The sequence below is a fragment of the Typopeltis vanoorti genome, chromosome 11, assembly GCF_054136105.1.
Source record: "Typopeltis vanoorti isolate ZY-2024b chromosome 11, IOZ_Tvanoo_1.0, whole genome shotgun sequence".
Classification (NCBI taxonomy): Eukaryota; Metazoa; Arthropoda; class Arachnida; order Uropygi; family Thelyphonidae; genus Typopeltis; species Typopeltis vanoorti.
Genome location: NC_143559.1, coordinates 12,073,076 through 12,099,386, shown reverse-complemented (window position 1 = coordinate 12,099,386; position 26,311 = coordinate 12,073,076). Strand labels below are relative to the sequence as shown.

Genomic DNA, 26,311 nt, shown 5'->3' with positions numbered 1-26,311 from the left:
TCTCCAAGGCCGAGGTGCAGCCAATCTTGGGATAGCGATATGAAAAGAAAATATTTATTTCTTTACAGTAAATGCAGAAAGCACAATTCAGCCAAACAATATTTTGCGTTTTCTGTGGCTACTGTCCAGTTAACTAAATATTAAATAATATTTGTGACAAAATTATCAGAAATACATTAACGTAATTGAAAGTGAACTGTCATACACGTACGCTTCAACAGCGGCTTCCTCGGTTAGCATTCATGTTTTATGTGTCTCATAATTAATGGTTTGTTCTATTTATAAATGAAATGAAACGAAAGTATATCACTTTCTGACTAAAGCTCTTTATTTATGTCAAATATTATTCATGATTTGTCCAGTCATCATGTCTTTAGAAAGAGAAAGTGCGATATAAGCGCACAATCAATATTTAATTTCGCTTTGGGAATTTAAGAACTTCCTACGCATAGTTCATGAGTATAACCTGGGAAATACATTTCGCCGAACGCGCCAGAATTGACGCTATTGCCATTAACCATGATCTTGCCCCTTAAGGACAAGATCACGTGAGAGTCACTTGTTTACAAAAACGAAGAACACGATAACTGACAGCTCAGAGCAATCTCCAACGTCACAACAGCTTCTAGTTTCACTTTGTTTACGCCCTTATATCGGCAGCGTACGATCGAGAACATCTTGTTGAGTGTGTTGGTAATCTTCAGAGCAATAAAGTAACAGGGTATGTGTTTGCGGGGAGGGGGGGGGATTGAAGCTATTTTTGCACCAGAGAAGTTTCTTTCGTGGTACAATGTAATTCAAAAAGGATTTTCACATCAAACTTAACCTTCCTTCACCTTTAATTATTATTAATAATAATATTATTATTAATATACAGGCATCTCCATGGAGTCAGAAGACTCATCGCGGGAGACCCAAACTATCCACACAATATTTATCATACCTCTTCTTGAACTCATTGACAGACGAAGCACTCAGAACTAAGTCAAGCAACGCATTCCATTCATTCACCACTCTCCAAGCGAAAAATCTACTCCTCACACTTTTAATTTCCAGGGATGACTTCTTGTTCTTCCACCAATAGCCGAAATATTTCCCTGCATCAATCCTATAAAAACCTTTTAGTAACTTAAATGTTTCTATCATATACCCTCTTCTCTGCCTATCAACCAACTTCTGTAGTCCACAAACTCACAATCTATCAATATAGGTAACATTCCTTGCACCACTCGCCAACTTCGTAAAACGTCTCTGAATTTTTTCTACCATTTCCCCATCTCCAAGGAATCCAGGGGACCAGACTTGAGCACAGTAATCTAGATGTGGGCATATCAATGCCTTATAAAGAGGAATAATAGCTTTTTTTTTATCTCTGTGTGTTCTTCAATAACAAAGTAATATTATGAGCTATCTTGGACACCTTAGCAATATGCCCTCTGAACTTCAACTCTCTATCCACTAATACCTCCAATTAGTAAACCAAGTTCCTGACCTCATCACTCTCTTGGAGTACAGTTACACCAATGTGGTGCACAGCTTGTAATCTTTTAATCCCAAAATGCATAACTTTACACTTTTGCACATTGAATTGACATCCATTATCTTCTGACCATATTGTCAGCCTATTATAATTAATCAAACTAAATTAAAATCGTTACATATGGGCGGAGTGCATATCCGCTTTCTGCGTAGAGGTTTTCAGCCTAAATGGAACCATTTACTAATTAAATAGGTTTGCTAATTAAACAGGTATAATAATAATGAGTGGTACGCTACAGCTATTTCCTATTAATGTCCTGTTGTATTTCTTCGGAAGTCTCACTTCTGTTGGTAAAGTTTTATACGTTCTTGAGGAATATTCTTTGCAAGCTTTACGTTTAGCCTTACAAGGCATTGCACTGGATTTTATAAAAAAATATAAATAATTATTTGTGTTTAGAAAGGGAGAAGTAGGCACTAAATGAGAGAGGGAGAGGGAGGGAAGGAGAGAGAGAGAGAGAGAGAGAGAGAGAGAGAGAGAGAGAAGAAACGAGAGAACTTTTCATTTCCAATTCTAGTGATTAGAAATAAGAGTGGAGCCCTATTTACTTCCCAAGGCTAAGCTAGATATCAGAGGGAATCTAATTTCAAGCGACAACTAAATTACTGTCATCTCACTCTTCACTACCGTAAACACAGTAGCATACCAATTTCCTCCTTGTTAGTAAATTATGTTTGCCTGCATCAATGAATGATCACCTGTCTACCATCTGCTCTTACATGCAATGAGAAAATTAACTTTGCCGCCAGAGTTTTATTATGATAAAAATCCGCAGCCTTATTATTGTTGTGAAACAAGAACCTTGTACAATACAAAGCAGAATGACTAGCGTGGGATTATCTCTTCTTATTCAAACCGTGTAGAAGTGAAGTGCTGAATTTTACTGCATGTAGCTTAAAGCTGACATGAGATGACTGTCTTAATAATTCAAATACAACAGTTGAACATTAATTACACATCCATAGAAATAGATACTTTAAACAGAAAAGCAGTATGATAGATTTAATTTTAGTGAGCTTTAAAAATATTAAAAATATATTAATTTCGAGTGGCTGGGAAAAAATAGTTCAAAGTTATAAAACTGCGCCATTAGCCGAACAAGAAGGAATTGCTTAGGTCTTCTGTTTTTCTGCGTAAAAAAAAAAAAAAAAAAAAAAAAAAAAAAAAAAAAAAAAACTTCTGTTGAACTACTTCATAATGTGTTGTAACAACACATGATGAGGTAGTAACAAAATTATTTTTAATTCTTAAAAACCAAATATATTTCGTAAAACCCTTAGCAAGTACTCAATACAATCCGCTCTAAGTGTACTGCGAACACACTAACAGACCATCCAGAGTATTCAGAACAGCCTCGATATACTGGCGGCATCGAGGTTCAGAAAAACTATAAGCTGGTACATCGTGCAGACGTCAATTCTATTAAATATTCTGGCAGTGAATCTCTGCCACATCTCATTTCAGCACATCCCAAAAATGCTGAATACGAGTGAGACCTGATGGAGGAGATTTTCAGAAATGGTTGCATTTCTGAACAACCATTTCTGAACAAAATACCTTCACAAAGTTGAAGGTATTTTGTTCAGGAATTGGTTGTCAACGAAGAGACCATCACTTTACCGACACTGTCTTACATTGTTCTGACCAAGTGTAATGAGCCCATGTATTACAATCATCATGGAATCAAAGGGACCTGGCTTCATCACTCCGAGTGATCTTTCTCCAGTCCTCTAATGTTCATTGCTGATATTCCTTAACTTACCTTAGCCATAGCTACTTGTTGCTGTTGGACAGAAGTGGCAACTTCAATGATCGTTTAAATGGGGAATATCCAACAAATGGTGTATTCGTATGTATTCCTCGCAATCCCTGGTGCACTGCGTAGTCAAGTCAGTGATTACTGATCCGAGTCTTTTGGGCTTCTGCCAGTCCTTTATTTACCTTTCCATCGATCACCTGTTTCCAGCAATATATCTGAGCCTAATTTAATGTTTTTTCATTTAATATATATCACAACGTTCTTAGTATATCTGAGAATTGCACGTGGTCATCCTGGGAAGGTAACGGATTCAGAACCACTATACTTTGGTTTGGCTCCCATGATCATTCCCCGTTAGAAGTCATTCGGGTCATACACTTCAACTCTAGTATTATCTGCGAATTCCTGTTTATATGGTACCTGCCATGTGCATTCGCGTGTTATTGGTTCACTCTATTCAGCATGAGGATATCTCTAATAATTTGGCTATCGAATGTCTATAGATGAGATGCTGAAAAATATAGTTATTGTTTTTTAAATCTTCATATTTAACAGAAAGTACTTTGTTCCTGTACACATTATCACAGTCTTCTATTTGAATAAAAAGTGCACAATTTATAGGAAAGTTGTACTGATTATTTTTTTCTGTCGTCATGATATTGAACACCTGCATAATAATCCACAGTTGTCATGTTTTAAATTATTCCAATTGTCCACACTCCAGTCATGTTAGATTACTGAAAGGAAGGGTGGTATGCATTTACATGATCATGTTGTGTGTTGCTTTTTCTACGAGAAAGAACAGGTGGAGCAGAAATTAATTCTTCCCCCACTGAGTTCCAGGTAATTTTTATTACAACATGAGATTGACTAACAAAGGGAAAAAAAAAGTCGCGCAAAACAGTGCTGATAACTTTCCAGAAATAGTTCCAGAAATAATTTGCAGAAATTCACGCGCGATTATTGATTTTCTTTTCTTTCTCTCTGATCCGTTGAATATCGACCAGCGCAACCAATTCTTGCATTTTATTATAATAACAGTTATCAGAATAATTAGTTATTTACATTTATACTTCTTTTAGTTGCATGAGTTAGCTCGAAAATCATTTTATAGGCAGACTCATCTAGAATTATTTCTGAAAATGAAACATGCCAATACGATATTTCGGGAGTTATCTTTATTTTTTTTTATTGAAATTACTGGAACGAACTCCAACGCAGTTATATAAGCAAGCATAACACAATAAAAATAATAAAATAAAAATTAGAAAATAATAAAATAAAAAATAATCCTGCATTTTTAAATAATATTCTTTCATTTTTTATACGATAAAAAGAAAATATCAAGCGAAGATCGCCCATATGGTAGTAAACAGCTGATTGATTCAAGAGATGGATAAAATAATGACAAATCATGAGATCTAATAGACCTGATTTATAATTCATTTAAGTAGAGAAATATTTTTAAAATAATGTTCGTTTCGAATTTTGATTATTTTATTTCATAAATTATGCTATTCTGATGAGATGTGGCAGAGACTCGCTGCCACATCTCATTTAATAGAATTGAGGCTTGCCCGATGATGGAAACTATAAGCTGGTAAGCTTATAGTTTCTGAACCTCGATGCAGCCAGTATATCGAGGCTGTTCTGAAGACTCGGGATGATCTGTTAGTGTGTTCGCAGCAGTGGCTCACCCAGGGAGGGGACCAAATGCCCCCCCCCCCCCCCAAAAAAAAGAAAAAGGAAAAAAACACTAGAAAAATTTCCCAAAATCTTTTCCTAATTAAAATTCATTTTTTTTATATATGTTGCGTCGTGTCTTCTATTTCTGTACTACTTATGAATTAGTGGCCACATAAGGTGGGAATACCCTATAGCTCTCGGGAATCCCGGGCGCTGTGAAAGCAAGGCGAACGAAGTAGTGCTCTTGCGGACCGAGCGCTACTTGGTTTGCACGAGCTGGGCTAGAGGATATCACGGGTATCGTGTATTGCAATCACTGCAGATGCTCAGTCATAGGTCGTATGCATTCTCATATCGTCTAACTCGCCCCCCCCCCCCCCGAAGATTAAATCTTGAGTGCTCGGCCCGCTCCAAGATTAAATCTTGAGTGCGCTACTGGTTCGCAGTACATTTAGAGTGGATTTTATTGAGTACTTGTTAAGTTTTTTAAAATTTTAGAAAGAATCTTAGTAAAAGCAACTTGTAAAATAAACATATTTCACTCGAACAAATTGTGGAAACACAGGATATTAGAATAATAAATCGTGCGAATTCTTTAATTCTTGATGACATAAACACATTCGACTTCGGATGTGTGGCGGAAACAGGTGATCAATTCCCCAGGTAGATGAAGTGGTGACAAGATCGTGCAGTTCAACTGCACGTTGAAAATCAATCCCTGTCCAACTAGGTGAAGGACACTGCACACCAGAGGACTGAAGAAAGATTTCTCGGAGTGATGAAGTCAGGTTCCTTTTCTTTTATGAGGGAGGGGGGAAAGGAGAAGGTTACTGTGATAATAACCTGAAATACTTATGCTGGATCACCAACAACATAAAACAGAGACGCGAGTGAAAATATGGGTCATGTTTTACTGGAACTCTATAGACGTCTGAACCACTGGCAAACAGGCTCACCACCTCATGCCATTTACCCTTATGTCCCTGATAGCAAATATGTATATTAAAATCCAATGCGAAGAACCCGAGAAATTTAAAGGCAAGTTAGCTGGTCTCATTATGGCGGTAACAGACTGTTTTTTTTCTTTTTCGGAGACTTTGATTTTTCATTATAAAAAATAAAATAAAAATAAAATATTCAGGTGAGAACAACACCTACAGTCAACAGAAGATATAACACACTGGCCCCACAGTCTTAATTGTTTTCATTATAATTCAAACCAAAACCACTGCATATCACAAGTACAACAGGATATTTGTCATAAAAAGTGCACATGCCATTTTGGAATGGTTATAGAAGAACGATACTGAATTTACCTTAATAGATTGGATCCCGCCCTCAGTCAACGGATAACTAGACAATTACATAAAATGGCGAATATAAATAAATAAAAACCTAAAATGGAATATTTTGTGAAACGATGAATGAATAATTACAGCACGAGTGATTTTTAAAAATGAGTGCAAAAAAAAGGACAGAAAGAATATAGTGTTCTATTTTATATTGACCATTTTATATAATTCTGTAGTTATTTAGTTGGTTTAATTTTCGAGTGTTTTTGCTACCGTTCCTTTTTATGCTGTTTATCAACTTTTCACATATTTATATGACATAAGTTGACTTCAGAGTCAACTACTCTGAAATCAACTTATGTAACATAAATACGCTTATGTGATATAAATAAACAACTCGTTTCCATGCTAGAAGAAAAACAGAACTAATTACGTCATCCAGCAAATTCGAACTTCTGAAAGTAGGCTTTCTTTATTTTATAATATTTGAAATAATTCAAGCGTACAAAGAGTTTAACTGGAAAATCTCTCTCTCTTTGTTTGTGTAGCTCTGAAGCGGCTTGCAAAGCTAATATATTTGGTCTTTAGAACAGGCTTTAATTAACTAATCCTTAGGCTACTCGCAATAAAAATGCGCTATACGGTACCAATCTTATACGACCTCCAATAAGCAAGATAGTACCTACCACTTGAGTTAATAAATATTATATGACAGATTTTGATACGTAAACTCGAATTTTTCATCCTGCAAAACAGATGAATATGAGAGAAGAACATAAACAGCTACACATTATACTGGCTTCATAGCCTTAGTTGTTCGGCCGTAAATAATTCAAATAGCAAAAACGTGCTGTATGGAAAAACACCTTAAAGATATACCGCACCGCCTTATTTCATACTGAATGCTAAGTACATTCAATAAACTTCACAAAAAGTAGCAAAATGGGAGTTATTACTTCATTAAATTAATATTCTGGTTTATGTAAATATTTAATGTATTTACATCGAATATCTTTTGTTGCGAATGCATAATAAGAATACTATTGCTTGCGAATACAGTATATAATCATTGAACGTTCTTGAAAATTCATCTCGCCATGTGTTCATGCTGCGCAATAAATTATGTGCTTTCCTATAACGCAATAGTTGCTAATCAATATCATCTCATTTAGTACCTGGAATTATGGCCGAAATAATGTTATAAGGGCAGAATATTCTGTTAATTGAGTACGTTTATCTGGCCTATTTGATTTTCCTGTTTTATGGGATGAAACTCCTGCATTTCTAAAAGGGAAACCCCTTATTTTCGAATGAAATTTGTGAGCAACCTTCAAATGAAAAGGCCTTGTAAAAGTTCCTGTCCTGTGAGACAATATCTAAACTCCCCCAACAATAAATGCGTATTATATTCCCAAAGTAATTTTTGCTTTGAATAACCTTTTGTAAACACACACACACACACACACACACACACACACACACACACACACACACACACACACACACACACACACACACACACACACACACACAGTGGCACACTCAAGATTTAATCTTGGGGGGACGATTTGAGTAGATGATAGGAGAACAGACACTACGCATTGCATACGACCTATGACTGAGCATCTGCAAAGATTGCTTATTCATAAGTAGTATAGAAATAGAAGACACGACACAACATAAATAAAAAAATTAATTTCATTAAGGAAAAGTTTTTTGGAAAATTTTCTAGTGTTTTTTTCCTTTTTCTTTTTTTGGGGGGGCCAAGGTCCCTTATTTCCCCCATGGGTGAGCCAATGCACGCACGCACGCACGCACGCACGCACACACACACACACACACACACACACACACACACACACACACACACACACACACACACACACGGTGAAGATTTTCTATTTTTCTAAGACACACAGACTTTCTGAATGAATATTTAACCTCCTCTACTTTCGATAAAAGAAATACTTCTATTGCCGGCAATTTTCTTAAATTTAAAATTTTTAGCTAGTTGTCAAAACTTCAGTTTAATGTGTTTAAGATTAAATTTGCCAGAGGATAATCGTTAATGACGTTTGACGTGTTTTCTGCGGTAGCGAAAAAGCTCTAAAAGGAACTTAAACAGATGTCTATGATTCCAACACGGATTTCTTGTTCTTCTCAGCAGAGAGGGTGTTGTTCATTGTCGTACTTTTGGCTGTGTGTAAGTGGTGTCAATAAAGGAAAAATACTTGTTATAAATATCTCTATAGTCTCTAGCGAATAGTCGACATTATGAAAATTTTTCAAGCATCAGAAAGACTCACATTCTACAGACTTACATTTCTTCATTATAAATTCACCGTATTGATTTCTTAATGTGCACTATCCATTTATGCCTATATAGTGCATATGTGCACGATATAGAAATCATTACTAGAAATAAAAACGTGTGTATCGTTTTGTTTTTTATTGAAGTATACAGTGAAGAAAGTCCATTTAGTAATTTCAAACTTTTTTTTGTAATTAAAAGCTTGTTTCCTAGGAGACTGTCTTGGGCGTGTGGACAATAGCAGTTTCATTTTCATCACACACACACACACCACCACACCACACTCGCGTGATTTTATCACATTTCTTACCGATACTGTGGTATGGTCTGGTTGATTGCTTCACGTTCTGTCCAGTGAAGTTTGTTTTTCGAGAGTGCATTTTAATGCTCAGGCTTGAAGGTCATTCTGAAGGAACATCAGTACTGATCCGAATACGAACATTCTATCAGTGCTTAGTGCTGTTCAAAAGGCGAGTATATTGAAATGTCAAGTTTGTTTTCCTTAATTTGGAAAAATTCAGAATATAATTTTGAAAAGAAGACAGTCATGAATTCTACCGCGCATGAAGCAATGTGCAACTCTTTGTAATCCCAACATCAGAGTTAACAGACCCTGCTTATAGATTTCAGAGTTGAGGAAAAGCAGGAAGGGTGTAATTTGCGATTATATAATATTAATGTAACAAAATGTTGGTTAAATAAAGAATGTTCTGTATTTACAGTCGTTGACCACTTTTTTAAGAGGAAGTAACAGGTCTTAACAATAACATGTTGGACCGCCTTTACGGCTAGTTTCGCACTCTCATTGTATAGGTTACATTACACTAAGTAAAGCCTGACATTGGGGCATAATGTCGAATGCATCTCGCCAGCGCTTCTTTCATTAACACACGATGAGTGAGCAGACCATATTAAATGCCATAAGTTCGGAGATAGTCCTAAAAATATGAACTCATAATTTTTGTATCCTGAAAAATAAATTTTGATTATAAATAACTATAGCCTGGGAACACTATAGAACAAGCATGTTAAACTCGTTTACCTCCAAGGGCCAAATTAAGAATTATACATCAAATCGCGAGCCGCAACCGAAAAAAAATCTTGAAATAAGGAGGAAACAGAATTTTTAACATTAACATTATAAGTACAAAATACAACCATGTATTTTGTACATGGTTGTATTGGTTGAATTTCTTGAGCTGTAGTTATTTTCAGTATTGATTGTACATGCTGGTCTGTTAATCTTGATCTTTCCGTCGTTTTATTATTCTTTAAAGTTGAAAATAGTTGTTCGTATAAATATGTGCTACTGAACATAAAATACGCCTAATTGCACATAACACATTGGGGTATCGATCGACTGATAAATAATTATAGAACTTTGGATTTCCAACATCCATATATTTTTGTTTCAATACGAATCACACTGAATTTCCATTAATTCCAACTGTAAACTGTCATCAACAGTTTCAACATCAATCGATAGAGGAGAAAGAGATAGGTGAAACTGATTTTCATATTTCTTAAAATCTAAAAACCTTCTTTCGAATTCATTTTCTAATAACTTAATTTGATTGGCATATTCTGAAATTTTCAATTCCAGTGATTTTTATAATAATGATTGACATTCAAAATGGGATAAATTTTCTTTTTGAATTTGTTTTCCCAAAGTAATTATTTCTGTTTGAAAATGATAATATTGTCAAATAACATGGTATACTCGATGTTTGCCTTGTAGCTTAAGATTAAGTTGACTAAGGTGACTTGTGATGTCAACTGAAAAAGTCAGGTCCTTTATCCATTGCTCATTTTTTAATATTTCGCATTCATAATTTTTCGATTCTAAAAAAATGGTAATTTCGTCCAGCAATTCGAAGAATCGCTTTAAAACTTTGACTAGAAAGCCATCTAATTTCTGTATAATAAGGTAGATCGATATATTCACTTTCTATATCTCTATAAAGTTACTAAATTGGAGATGATTAAGCCTACGTGCACGAATATTATTTACAATTTTACACATTTTTAGGACGTGTCCAATATTTAAAACTTTGGAGCATAGTGTTTGCTGATGAATAATGCAATGAAAATGTTGAAAATTATTATTACCTTGTTCTTTGCATTTTTCTTTTAAATTTGTAACAACTCCTTTAACAACACCAGTGATGGCAGGAGCACCATCAGTTGCACGACAAACTTAGTTTTTTAACGGTAAATTGTATTCATTCAAAACTTCCATAAGTGCGTCACAAATATCAACTGCAGTGGTTGTATCGTGCATAGAATAATTTCTAGAAGTTCTTCACTTACTTTTAAGTTCATATCACACCCACGAATAAAAACAGCCAGCTGAGCGATATCCCGTCATCCGTACTTTCGTCAATTGCAAGGGAATAGGTCTGAAATGTTGGAATTATTGATTTTAGTTGATTCCTTAAGTTCCCGGCTATATTATGAATTCTGCTTGCAATGGTGTCCGAGATAAACTTATATTTTTAAATTTCTTTAATTGATCAGGACACAACACTTCAACCGCTTTAATAATACATTCGCGAATAAATTCCCCTTCGGTGAATGGTTTCGACTTGCTTGCAATTAAATGTGATAACACATAACTGTTTTTTACCGTAGCTCTTCAATAGGTTTGGTAAATACACTTTGTTGATTTTGAAGTGTCAACCTTAATTATGACAATTTAGCTTCACGAAGTTTTGCAACATATTTGTCATAGTTTTCTTTATGATTTGTATCGTAATGCCTTTTAATATTATATTCTTTTTTTCCTACATATCAGGCATAACATTCCCCCCTCCCCCTTGAATACAAAAATATTGTAACTCCCATTTTTCTTGAAAACTACGATGTTCTTCTTCAATTAATTGTTTTTTACTCATACTGGTTGAAGGTTTTGACATTATTTTTATAAATCTTTATTAATTATAAAGAAAACACTACACTTCCTTACGACTTGAAAATTGCAAACGACTAGCCTCCGATTGCTGTGGTAAGCGGATGTAGTCGCGTACGTAGACTTGGTCGTTAAAATTCGGTAAAATTCGATATTTATGCAGTGGTGTAACAAGATTTTTTGAAATGACAAATAGAACATTATTTCCTTTAGAAATTGCAGAGTAGTTTGGCGTATAAAATAATCTTAAGTGGAAATGTTAATTTTTTAAATATGTTTATTTAATTCGGTGTTGTCAAAAGTTAATAACCATATTGGTTACAAAGTTTGGCGGGCCGCATGTTACTTGTCGGCGGCCTCATGCGGCCCAAGTGTTTGATATGCCTGCTATAGAATAATGTTTCTAGTACGCATAATTGTTAATAATTTTCATTTAAACTTGACTTATAACGTTTGGTGTTTCATCTAGTTATTTAATTGGATAAATTAAATGCTCAAAAGGCTAAGAATCCGTTCTCTCGAACTGAATAGTAAACATCATGATCATAATTATATCAAGGTCTTGACAGACACCGATCTGTTGGATTGATGTGAGTGTTTATATAACTTAATCTGTTTAAAACCACACCATTTCATAAGCATGAAATACGGAGGAAAAGACGCTAATCAAGTCGTCATGTTCGCGGACTGTTGTGTTGAAAGAGATATGGGTGTTGCGTAAAACTCTCAACGTAGAAAATATTGCATCATCTAGAAGTGTTGAATATCCATCGGCGTTCATCCTTCCACATTACAGCTGAGTCCACATCTCAAGAAAGATGTCCAGATCATTAAGCTTCCCTCGAGACGTGGAATGACACGATTCTATAAGGCGTTCCCTAGGCATCCATCATATCGACACTTCCAGTCTGATCGAAAAAGGATCTAGCAGCACATGATTTGTCGCACCATATCACGCTCTTCCAACGTTCTGCGCAGTAATACTGTGCACCAGTGCAGTATGTACTGTCGAGTATCTAGTGCATAAGCTTTCCTGGAGAAAAATTCTCAAGACGATTATCGGTTTATATTAAGAAGATTAAGAGGGGGATGTGATGTCACTATCTGTGATTATCAGTTTGAGATAAATGACGTCATTTATCAGCGTGACGTCATTGTAGTGTCTCTGGGCATCAGTTGTAGGTGATGACATCTGCATCCTGGATGCATGAGTTGTGTGCACCCTCTTTTGCTTGGTTGGAGTGATCATTATCGGTTCGAGTATGTAATTCTGTGTGATGTTTAGAGTATGGAATTCTGAGGGGACCCAGATGTCGACGATGTAATGTTGTCTTTGGTTCAAGTGTGGAATTCTGGGTAATGGTTCAGTTCTAGTTGTGACGACAGGAATCTTAATAAAGCTAATCTCATATATATCAGTGGCGTCGCGTCCCATTTCAGTTGGGTGTGCTGTCGTGGCTTATGCAACCCGCGCTACAAACTTCATGTCAGTTTGATCGTATGATTGCATTTTTATCGATATATGAAAGTCTTAAGAGTGTATAGCACATCAGTGCTCATCTTAATTGGTCTAATGCAATTAAATGTGGGATAAATTTGAATACTTTAATTTACCAATTAATTGTAACCAAATTTTGACCCTTGGTTCTAGATATAAAAACTCACTTACTTATTTTAAAAATTTATAAACATAGTTTATAATTAAAGTACAAAAACTATCTGATAATGTATTTTACTCTACTTGTATATATATATATATATATATATATATATATATATATAAAATATTTTTATTTGTCTATAACAAAATAATCAGCAAAAACTAAATGTAAACACCAACAGAAAATATGAGAATAATACTTGGATTGTATATTAATAAATATTATGTATACCTGATGAGAATAATAAACTTTGTATTGCATTGTACTGTACTGTACTGTAAATCTGAGCAGAGTGGGGGACAAAGTGTTTGTTTTAAGATACTATATATTAGAAAACAGAGAATGCATTTGGTTGGTATATTTGAATTACATAAATTTGGAAGAGAAGGACGAGGATTACCTCCTTCGATACAATACTGTTTCCCATTGTAAATATGCGTAAAACAGTTATAAGTTTATCGAAAATTATATATTAAAAACTTGCTTATATAAACACGTACGCCAAACAGATGAAACTCGGAAAACAAAAACAGCAACTCATGACAAATAACAACGTTTAATTGGATTTGTTGACACAATAACCAATCACACCCTCTAAGCTCAAAGGCATATGTATTTTGAACGCAAGGCTACTAACGCGAATGTCGTTTTGGGTTAGTGATTCGATCTTGATTATTGCTGAAAAGATTGACTAGTGCGCGAGTTAGTGGTGCAGAGTGGATTTTTGATGTGTCATCTCATAGTGATAAAATAATGCACATCAAGTGTCGTGTCAATAAGAAGAATGACTGATTGATTGTGGAGTACAAGGTAAAACTTTGACTTTTGATACAATTTACCTGCTATTGCTTCGCGTATTTAGCCAACACTCGATATTGCTGGCAGCCCTTTGTGGCTGCGGGATTTTCTACTCACACTCATACGCAATTGAATCGCTATGAAACTGCCTGACCTAGACGTCGTCACTGATTTGCTCGATAAAGAGCGGGCTCTTATGCTCATTAATAAATTTCAAAAGAAGTTCAAGCTGAAATGGCATATTAACATGATCGATTCAGACATCATCATTGAGTCACTTGACAAAGGGCTAGCACTCACTTTCGTCAAAAACTTCTTAAAAAATTCGAACAAGAATGGCCGGGCTACTTAAACTTATATTCTTTACCCTGGGACGATGGTGAGGAAAATGAAGACTCTCCTCAAATGGAGGAAAAGCTCAATCTAGTAGTCTCTGTCTCTAATCCTTCCGATCAAGGAGAGACTCACGCTCGTAAGAAGTGAAAAACTCTCGCGCCTGAACCAACAATTGATGTTGGTATGGATGAAGACGCTCCCACATCAGATCCCTATGCTTCTCCCAATGAAATGGTGCCACCGATTATCCTAAGGGAAAAGCAGAGATGGACAACACTAAGAACCACCATGGCTAACCTGTAAATAAATTTTAGATCAGCTAAAAACGTTGATGAGGGCATAAAAATTCAGCCCGCCACGGTGGCTGATTATAGAAATCTTACAAAGGAACTGGACGCAAGACGAATACAATATCATACATTTTCACTTTCGAAAAAAATCTGAAAGTGGTGCTCCGAGGAATTTCCGAGAATATTGACCCGGACGAAATAGTCACTGACCTCAACATGCAGGATCTACCTCCCATAAAGGTCAGTAGAATGTTTAGATCAAATAAGACCCCTATGCCTCTGGTTCTGGTTACGATACACAATATTTAAAAAGATATATACAATTTAAAGTCAATCTGTGGACTTAAAATCACCCCAGAACCGTTGAGAAAGAGAGCATCTTCTGGGCAGTGCCACAGATGCCAAACTTTGGCCATGCCCAGAAGTTGTGCAAAGCCCAGTACAGATGCTTAAAATGTGGCGAGAATCACCCAACAAACAATTGCACCAAGCCAAAATCCACCCGGGCTAAGTGCGCCAATTGCGGCGGTCCTCACCTCGCTAATTATAGAGGGTGTATACATCACCCCAAAAACAGATGGAATGACCCAAATAGTCAACCTACCTCGTCATCTACTGCGGGAGCTCCTGAAATTCTAGCCCCTCAATCCTCCAAGAGTGAAAACATGGTGGCAATATGTGCTGGCCCTCCATTAACTGAGCCCCTTAAGAAAACGAATCTTCAACATCAAACGAGAACATATGCCGATGTAACCCGCTCCAAGCAGATAGCTCAAAACCAGAATCTGGCTAACCCACATTCAAATCTATCAGCTATTATCATCTCTTCTCTTGCAAATATCTATCTATCCTATCTACCCCAATGGTTTTAACAGGCCTTTAAGGCCCACAACCTTCCAAGCATGCTTGGATTTCGTAACCGAAATACGAGGATAGAATGGTCACTCCTATGCCTCAAGGTATTCTTGGCTGTATTCCTGTGTGTTCACGGGGCCGGTTTGCATGCTTGCGGGATGAAAACCCCCAGATAAACTGGCAGAAAAAAACCTACTGCCCGCGCCCAAGACCGGCTAACTTGGCTATGGCTGAGGAAGATCCTTCAGCTCCTCACGTCTCCGACGGGAATCGAACCTAGGACACTCCTTCCCCAGGCATAGCGTTGCGAAGCGCAAAGCTACTAGGCTAACCGCGCGGACTCTTGCAATTTTCTGCTGCAGGATTTCAGCAACACAGATCCATCATTAAGTATCACAAAAAGATTTTTACAGCAAACCCAATCCATTATCTGCACTCTCCGATGCATAGGAAAAAATCACTCCAAATTCACTTAGGATTATCGCTTGGAATGCCAACGGTCTCAAAAATAAAGTGTTAGAAATTCAGGAATTCAATAATAGATATAACCCAGATATATTGCTAATCAATGAAACTCACCTGAGGCATGCTGACAACCTCAAATTCAGAGGGTATCAGTTTTACAGAAATGACAGACTTGGGTATAGAGGTGGAGGTACAGCCATCCTTATCAAAAACTACATAAACCACCATTCAGTAGCCAACCCTGCAACCACCAACCTCGAAATCACAGGCATTAATGTCGTCACAAACTCAGTTGGAAACCTAAAAATGTTTGCTGCTTACAACCCTCTATCAAAAACATTGTTGACCTCAGATCTAGACGCCATCCTAGGAGTAAAAGGACCGATCATCATCGCCGGAGACTTTAATGCAAAACATTCTGCCTGGAGTAGTAAAATGACAACAAAAATGGTCGCATACTGTTTAACTACTCAAGTCCCAATGGTACAGCTGTGGCTGGTCCATCAGTACCAACTCACTTCAGTCCAATTGACTCCTCTGACGTTCTAGATATAGTTGTCCTCCAAAATGTCAACTTGCAGTACAACCTGGAATCACTGAACGAATTATCTTCAGATCATAACCCTGTCCTGCTCCAACTGGGTTACCCGAAGGGACTGCCCCCCCCTCGCCTCACACCTTCATTCCTTGAGAAAAATTATTAAAAAAAGCTTCCAAACTACATCGACCCCGTTCCTCATATTAATTCCAAGGAAGAAATTTAATCTGCAGTCAATAAACTTACTCATCAAATCAACGCAGCCTTAGCATATGTCACCTCAAATTCTACTGCCTCTAAGCCAAAACGACCACCAGACGAGATAATGAACTTAATCAGGGAAAAAAATAAAGCAAGAAAAAGATACCATAACATCAGGGCACACCCCAAGACAATCAATATCTCAACAAATTGAACAGTGCAGTGAGAGATGCACTTAAAATCCACAGAAACAAACTATGTGAAGACAAATTAGCCTCCAATCAAACCATCTGGAAGCTGCTGAGAAACATTAAAAACAAAAACAAATCTCTTCCCCCTCTCAAATCTGATCTGAACATTGTTTATACAGATGCAGAAAAAACCGAAACTATAGCTAAAAATTTAGAAAAATAGTGTAGCCCCCTCATACGATAATCTAAATTTCAATCATATTTACAAAGTCCACCGTCACGTCAGATACATATTTAAACACTCTGATACCTGTACCAGCCAACTCACACCTACTTCTCCAGCTGAAATTAATGACATTATAAAGAATTTAAAGAATAAAAAAGCTCCTGGGCCTGATGGCATATCCAACAAAGTTATCAAACTGTTACCCCGAAAGGCCACCGTACATCTTACAACAATAATAAATACTATGTTCAGGTTCAAACACTTTCCCTCTGCATGGAAGTTGGCAGACGTGGTTCTTATTTATAAGCCTGACAAGGATCCTCAGCAGCCTCAAAGCTATCGTCCGATAAGTCTGCTTTCCAATTTGAGCAAAATAATAGAAAAAGCTATCCTTTCCAGAATTCAACTTTCTTCCTACAGAACAGTTTGGTTTTCGCCAGTTTCACAGCACCACTCAACAAATTCACAGACTAATTGAGTTCATTACCACAAGTTACAATTGGCACCAATACACTGGAGCAGTTTTTCTCGACTAGAAAAGGCTTTTGATAAGCTATGGCACTTCACACTACTATACAAGTTGATTATAGCCGGCATTCCATTGGATCTAGTCCACCTCACAAAGTCATTTCTAAATGGCAGACGAATGCAAGTTAAACTAAATGATGTATTATCTACCCAGCGACGAATCTTGGCAGGAGTGCCTCAGGGGTACCTACTTGCACCGATACTTTTCTCGATTTATATGGCTGACATACCGCATAATCCAATGTCATCTATCATTTCCCTCTACGCCGACGACACAGCTATACTAGCCAGATCTATTAAACCTCATCTTGTTACCAAGAAACTGCAAGAAAATCTGCTGAAACTAGAGCACTGGTTCTCAAATTGGAGATTGCAAGTAAACCCTCAGAAGAGTGTCGCCATGCTTTTCACTAAAAATTCAATATCTCCCAAAGATGATATCCTCCTATTTAATACAAAGATTCCCTGGAGAACAGAAACCAAATATCTCGGTGTACTGCTGGGCAGAAAACTAATCTTCAATCCACACACAAAAGTTTCATGTACAAAGGCATCAAAAATCATTGCACAGCTTTACCCTCTTATCAATAGAAATAGTAAGCTGGATACCAAAATCAAACTACTCCTTTATCAGTTGATGATTCGACCCATTATTACTTATGCGTCCCCAGCCTGGAGCCACACCTCAAGCACAAACATCCTTAAACTGCAGAGAGTCCAAAACAAATGCCTACGCATGATTTTAAATGCGCCATGGTATATCAGAAATGTCCAACTTCACCGGGATACAAATATCCCCTACATCTACTCTTTCCTGCAATCTTCAGCAGTAAAGTTCTTCTCAACATCGTCTTCACATCCAACTGAACTAGTACAACAAGCAGCAAATTATGATGAATCAGATTTCTCCAAATATAGGAGACCTAAGGCCATCCTAATTCCTAATGATGATCTTTAACTCGCACCCACCTGGGCAGAGCACTTAGCTCATAAATTTTTCACTACACAGTAACCTTATCAGATAGCAGGGATTATAAAAGCATTTTGCTTCGCCCTTATAGACAGTACCGTCTTAAGTCAATTAAAAAAAAAGGTATCAGATGAATGATGAGAACCATATTTCGAACTTTAGAAATAAAGAGACGTGGTAAGGAACCAAATTCAGCGAATATGAAGACTTGTGGTATACTTTATTTTTTTTTTGGCCATAAAAGTGCCTTCTCGCGTAGCATAAGTATCAGGTTGGCTAACATACAGTTTACGTTCAGATTTTTAAGATAGCAAAAGTGGATTAAATTTATAGCATCTGCTAGTATACGATGTTCCAGTTAAATGTCTGTCGTTGCGAACTTGCGTTTTTACACTTTTATTATTTCTCGACTTATGATCAAACAGGTCGCGCGGATCACTTTCTTTAAAAATTTTCTTCTCTGTGAATCGATAGAAATACTTGTCTTGTATTTCTATCGGTTCTTGTAGCCTAGAACCATCTCCATATGCTATTTTCAGTAAATGATATATTTTCGCTAGCCGTTTTACAAATGAACAAAATTTAACACGAATACGTTGCTCAGTACCTTTACCTCTATACAGCATTGTCATAAAAACAAGCACGAGGCTGTGCCGAAATATGCATCCAATCCGGATACTTTATGAACAGATTTCATATTGAAGTCTATGCACTGAAAAAAAAAAAAAAATTAAAAAACGAGAGAGAGAGAGAGAGAGAGAGAGAGAGAGAGAGAGAGAGAGAAATTAGCATTATAGTTGCTTTTGTATTAATATCGTATGTGAATACTAATTAATTTTAGAAGTAAACGTGAAATATTAAATCATTTAATTACAATTTTATTATTTTTTTCACACTTTCCTATCTTACTGGCTCGTGCGCCTGACACTTCACTCGAAGTGATACTCCTCTATTGCGCGCTGTTAGATCACGCAGCTCATAATGATCGCTTGCGCCTGTGAAACAGCAGTCACCGCAGTATGCACTTGTTGAGCGGGAAAAGTAGAACCAAGCTTCACATGTTCCAGCAGTTTTTTTAATTGTGATGGTGGTAGCATTAAAAACCAGTCGCTGAACCAACAGTGAATGAGTGTTTGCCAATATAAGGAATATTGTTCGTTAAACTGAGATTAAATAATGAGTGACGAAGTGGCATCGAATGTGTCCTCCGATGTGATATCGTCGCCTCTTAGCCCACATGGAGTGTCTTCGCGAATGAACGAAGGACCACAAGTTTCTTGGGATGATGCAACGTGGATCATGACGAGTTCGTTTATCATCTTCACAATGCAATCAGGTTAGTTGTGCAACAGATGCCAATATGGTGAGATACATATCATCAGATGTATGTTGGCAAAGTCACTTTGTCAATATTTACTTTCATAAAAGATATCCCTAGAAATGCACACACACATATATATATATATATATATATATATATATATATATATATATATATATATATATATATATATATATATATATATATATATATATATATATATATATATATATATATATATAATATGATGTCATCATCATCATAACACCAAATACTGGTATAGACCATATTGGTCTGTTCCGGTCCTCATTATCCCCCCCAATATCCTTTTTTTGAGGTCTACCCTGCCTTCTCTTTCCAGTTGGCTTATATTTTAGTATTTGTTTAGGATGTCGGGTGTTGGCCATTCAGTTTACATGTTCGATCCATTTTTGTTTATAATTGTTTAGGTTTTCTTCTATTGATTTTATTTTTAGTTATTTTAAAATGTCTTCGTTCCTTTTTTGATCTAATAATGTGTATTTTTAATGTGTAGTGTATGTTCATGTCAATATGATGAACATCATATTGACATGAACTACACATCTTCTCATATAATATAATGTAGAGTATTAAAAGCATAATATACGTACATATGCACGTTTGATACTTTACGCTTTTTTATAATGTAAAATATTAAAAGTATTGTTATTTTTCTTAATAACTTTCTTAACTGTTTACCAATTAGCAATTATCATTTATCAGTTACTTTTTAGGACAATGATATTAAGAATAACAGTTTTATTTTTAATGTAAAACGTTCATGTTATGATGCAGAACATCTTTGTATCTTATGCAAAGGCATTTTTCAAATATGCAACCCAGTTCATTGCATAGCATGGAGTGAGTGAGTATGTGAGATGACGGCTTCTTTCCAGTTTCCCAGGATCGGTAAATGCTAAAATCTGTAGTAAATTTATTTATATTATATTTTTAAAATTAAATACTGAGTCAGGTGTTTAACATAATAAAAATCCATTTTTATAATATTTTGGTTTTCAAATGCACGTGTTTCTTTTCATGTTGATGCTTGACTATTTCATTTTTTACATTCGGAATGAAGTATAATTCTAAATATATTTTAAATTATCTGTTTGGTTCATATCTTGATCGTGTCGTTAAGGACTCAGTTTTCAGGAATCCTATTAGAAGTGAAGGCAAGTTATAACTACTAAAGATCGCTGGAAAAAAGGCTAAGAACCGCTCCAGAAATTTTGATAAACACCAAGATGACAAGAGGGTCACTAATTATTCCTAGTAATAAGTGAAACATAAGAGTCTGAAGAAAATCTTCAGATTAGAGAATCATCAGAATTCAAAACATTCAAATATCAGATTTGGAGTCGAGCAAGGAACGGACTGTATGGGAATACATCCGTTCCTTGTTATTTGGAGATTAACTTATGAAAAAAAGGGAAATTTATTTGTCGAAGAGGCACTTTGTTTGATAAAGGAGAAAACAGAAATTTTCTAATGAAGGCCTCATCCCATTGCAATTATAGAAAAAATAATCCCAAAACAAAAATTCCATCGAAGCAGCGGGTATAATGAAGGCTACAGGGTAAACCGTTTTAAAGAATAAACGAAGGGAATAACATCACTCGGGCTTGAAAAGGAATTCAATGATATTTAGTATTTAGAATATTATGTAATTTGAATAAACATCGAAATTTTTAAAGATTTTGAATCGAAAAATTGGACCATTTTAGTGACAAACAATGTCACACACTGTACAGTATGTCCAGTGCATATGACAACAAATCAAAAAATGATGGTCCACAATTAAACAAAAACGTCTTTAGAAATTTCATTTTTTGAATTAAAACTTGAGACGTTTTGGGAATAGACATAATATTGGTTTCGCTTATTTTATTTATTTTTTTGCAATTAAGACATTTCGATTGGAATGAAAACTGAAACTACTCGCCAAATTGCAAACGACTTCGATATCGTATTATTAAAGATTTAGAGTAACACATTTCATTCAGATTCATCCAGCTACAGCAATTCGAATACTACCCATTTCTAATTAATTTTGCCCAAGTTTCGCAACAAAAAAAAGAGGCAGATTTATTAATTATGGCAGCAAATAACAAACCTGCCCTAAGTAATACATTTGATGACATTCCACATGGCACAGAACGGGGTTATCGCTTTTCCATAATTTTTAAACATTTTACTAATTTTGCACATACAAATGGGCAGAACGAAATGAAAATTGAAATCACACACAAATTTTCGTAATGATTCTAAAGACTAAATTTTAATAAAATTAGTCCCAACCATAGCAATGAATATTACATCAACGAACGAACCCAATTAAACAAGTGCTTATTAGTTTCCGAAATGCACTTAAAAAAACACATCGTTAATAACTTTCAGTGGAATAATATTGGGAATATTGCGATTACTTTGCTTCAGGCATTAAAAGGACTGCCATAATGTATATTAGTATCATTCGGAGGCGTGTGTATGTGGGTTTCGATTAAAAATTTATAACAATGAAATAGCCATCATGAGATAACTGACTTCTGTAATATGGAAAATTATTTCAGTAATTAACATTATAGTAGAAAATACATGAAACAATTTCTGCTGTCGCAATTTGCGTGCAGTTGAGTTCGGGTGTTTTATGAGCGTGCTGAAATTGCTATTTAATACAAATCATTGTTAGTTCTTTCATTACATTTAATATTATTCGAACTAGGATATCAGATATTACAGTATTTCAGCTTTAAATTTTTATCGTATTCAGCTTTCTGGGTTTTTTTGTTTTTTTCCCGCAGAAAATCGACCGTTATTAATTATCGATGATTGGTCTAAGATTATGAATTATTACAGAACAATAACGAGAGACGCGAGAACATTTCTCATCAGTGACTACGTCATTAAAATGCAGAACGGATTTTATTACTTTTAAGAGTAGGCGTTCCGAGAATGGAAATTATCAAACTATTACGACTACACCCTTTAACTAAACAACAGTGATCCATCAAAACATTAAAGGTGACACCTCATTCTACTTCTGAACAACGAGATGCAATGTTATTGCGAAGTCTGAATTATTGTTGCAAGAGAGACTTCAATATTTTTCTGCCATTTTTTTAAATGGAAATATACAGTTAATGCGCGTTAGTTTTTCCTATTGCTTTTAATCATAAAGAGCAGAAACGACAGAAAGGAACTTTTGGAACTGGGACCAGCTGATGGAATTTCCTAATCTGTTTCTTGAAGAGCAGGTGTCACAAAATCGATGGCAAGTATCGTTAAAATAAACTTCCAAATACATGTGGTGTCTTAAGATAAGAAATGAAGCATTGTGAGGTGGAATTGAAACAGGTTTGCGGTCAGTTTGAGCGTAAAAGAGTCGTTGGCTGAAGTCCTGTTTTGTTTTAAACCTTAAAGATCTATAATAAAGACAAATAAACAGGTGACTCATCAGTCGGAGTAAAAGCTATAGATACAAGACAGTCATATATATAACCAATTCAAATTCCGCTCACATAATGGTTTTCTTCGATATGGTGTCGCGCTCTTGATCTGCTCATCGAACCCAATAAAACCCGATATGCGATAGTGTACAGTGTTTACTTCAAAAAGCAAGCCATATTAATAAAGTACGAGAGGTCACTTACCTCGTGTTGTTCTGTGTAGGTAGTCTGGGTGATTGATTTAGCACAGCTCTAATTACTGTCAGCAGGGTGGAGTGTTTTGTTTATGTAGCTACAAAGAATTAATCTTCTCAGTAATCCATGATCTCATTTCATCCCTAGAGTTTTGTAGTTAACGAACTCACACCTGTAGAACAAGCACATCCTCTCTAGAGCATTAGGAACGACAATGTCATGCATATCAGCAAGAAAGTTTTGTATTTTTTTTTTGTATTTTGAAAGTTTTGATTAGGAAAATGGCTTTATTTTTCAACGGCTGAAGAAGTGACACCCGATTGACAGATATTACTGAATATAATCTAGTAACGAAAAATTTTTTTCTGAGTCTACTAATAAAAATATTCAGTTTCAGAATAAACTAAATTTTTTAGTAATACATCCAGATAAAAACGAAGTTCAATACATCTAATACATAAAAGAAAAACTAATTGCACTTGTAATGAGATAATATATGAAATCAAAACGGAGAATGGGTATCCCAACAAAGCAAAAGAAATGCGGATGAATTTCAATTTTTTAAGAATTATTGAATTCTTAATAGTTTTCCTTTCTTGATGGCCGCGGTAGAGAAGGCGGAGCCTGTTGAGAGGAGTACATAAATCATTTACATCCATTAATCAAAGTTTGCTATTTATATATTTACAAAAATTACCATTCTTGAAACAAGCGTCACGTGAAACCCACCCAAATTAAAATAGATCCTGAGACCAGTACTGATATTTAGAACCATCCTTGGAAAATCTTTATTTGATGCTGAAATTTGAAAAACCGACACATTCTATCAAATAACAATTCAGTTACTACACTAAATTTGTTTTGAAAGTTTTCTCATCTGTTAATAAATACTTTCTATGAATCTTTTGGTATTTACCATGATAAACTTTTGCTATCATGTCACATTTTCCAGAAACTCACTAGTTATGCTTTCATTATAACAGAAAAATTTTTCCTGCGTTTTATTTCTTAGTATGAGCAATTCATGCCAAGTAGTAAACATAATTTTTGACTTACTAGGAATGTACTCGTGGATTTAAACTTGGTCATAACATCGGAGCTTCTCCTTTATAGGGGACAGGAAAAATCAGACATCGTATTACGATTACACTGGATTGGTACTCAGAGCTTCGGAGAATAGCTGGGATAAAGCAGAACAATTTGGCTTGTTGTTAGTGACCCGGATACGTAATAATTCCATCTCTCTCTCTCTCTCTCTCTCTCTCTCTCTCTCTCACACACACACACACACACACACACACACACACACACACACACACACACACACACACACACACACACACACACACACACACACACACACACACCTCTCTTTCCCTGAGGCACTGACAGAGTATAGTTTCTCCAATACACATATTGTGGTAGAATTGCTTTTCCATGTTCGTCACTTACATCCCCAAAATATATGAAGTTTTCATATATTTTTGGTTTAAGATGCTGTTTAAGAGACAGCTTCTATTTATTCTGTGCTGTTAACTCAAACATTATCACAAATCAAAAACACATAGATGCAGACATAATTTATGTAACAACTGGAATAATATGTCAAACTGGAATAACATGCGAGTGTCGCTGTGTAGCCCTGTACAAGCGGTGTCTGAGTCTATAGCGCTAGGCAGCCTGAAGAAAGACCACTATTAGTTAATTCGATTCTAGTCGCCGACTAGAGGAATTTTCTCTGAGCGGCTTTTTCCAAGTTAGCCGATCTTGATCACGGGAAAATAGAATTTTTAATCTCGCATCACAAAAAATCATAAAACTCACACTATTACAGACAATAATACGAATATTTGGATTTAAGGTCACCAGATAGTTGAAGTTGTATGCCGTATAGTATATAATTGAAAAGCTTTGTGTAATTGTTATCTTGTACTCACTATCAGTGAAGGCTTGAAGGATAGCGACTGGCTGTCCACTATTTTCAAAAAATTAAGACCAAAGGATTTCGCTGCATAACAATACCCCCACCCCCTACTAAGCAATGTACTCCAGATTGAAAGAAATTACATTAACAAGGATTCCATGATAGATAAACATGACTGAAAATTGGTTTACGATAGATCTAAAGTATATACTGTTATTGTATTAGAAAGACCTTTTTAGTGATCTACATGTTATTTAATAGGAATTTTTCTTGAAAATTCTAATTTGAAAATTGTTATTTAAATATTAATGGTTATATCGTATTTTTTTCAATTTAAATGTAGAACTATTTTATATATCCAATTGTTATTTTAAACTTCAATCTGATTCAGAAGCATACGCTATTCAGCGAATATGATTTGCATAAGACTAACATATATTAACTCAGATTTTGCAGTTTCATCTGTGTGTGTGTGTGTGTGTGTGTGTGTGTGTGTGTGTGTGTGTGTGTGTGTGTGTGTGTGTGTGTGTGTGTGTGTGTGTGTGTGTAATTCATGAATATGAACAAAATTAATATTAACTGTTTTACAAACATAATATGTGTATTAATACTAATTCAGCCATAAACTGATAATAAAAATGATTTAAATTTGAACATTTTGTAAGTCCTCATTTTCGTTATTGGATATAACTTATTATATGTTTTTACTCGTAATTATTCTCGTTTATTTAGTTCTTAGGAAATCTTTGTGGAGGTTTCATTAAAAAAAAAAAATTCTAGACAGTTCCATTACCAGAATGTTTGATTAACCTCGTGAAATAGAAATCAAAATACAAAATTATTATT

The 26,311-nt window shown here is 35.5% G+C and overlaps 1 protein-coding gene across 1 annotated transcript in view; it reads left to right on the top strand.

The window, feature by feature from the left end:
• The first annotated feature begins 19,731 nt into the window (after positions 1 to 19,731).
• LOC150101303 (putative ammonium transporter 3) overlaps positions 19,732 to 26,311 on the top strand; it is a 61,501-nt gene continuing 54,921 nt past the window's right edge. The window contains exon 1 of the mRNA XM_090400757.1: positions 19,732 to 19,891. Within this exon, the coding sequence (XP_090256883.1) occupies positions 19,732 to 19,891 (160 nt within the window). The remainder of the gene's footprint in view (positions 19,892 to 26,311) is intronic.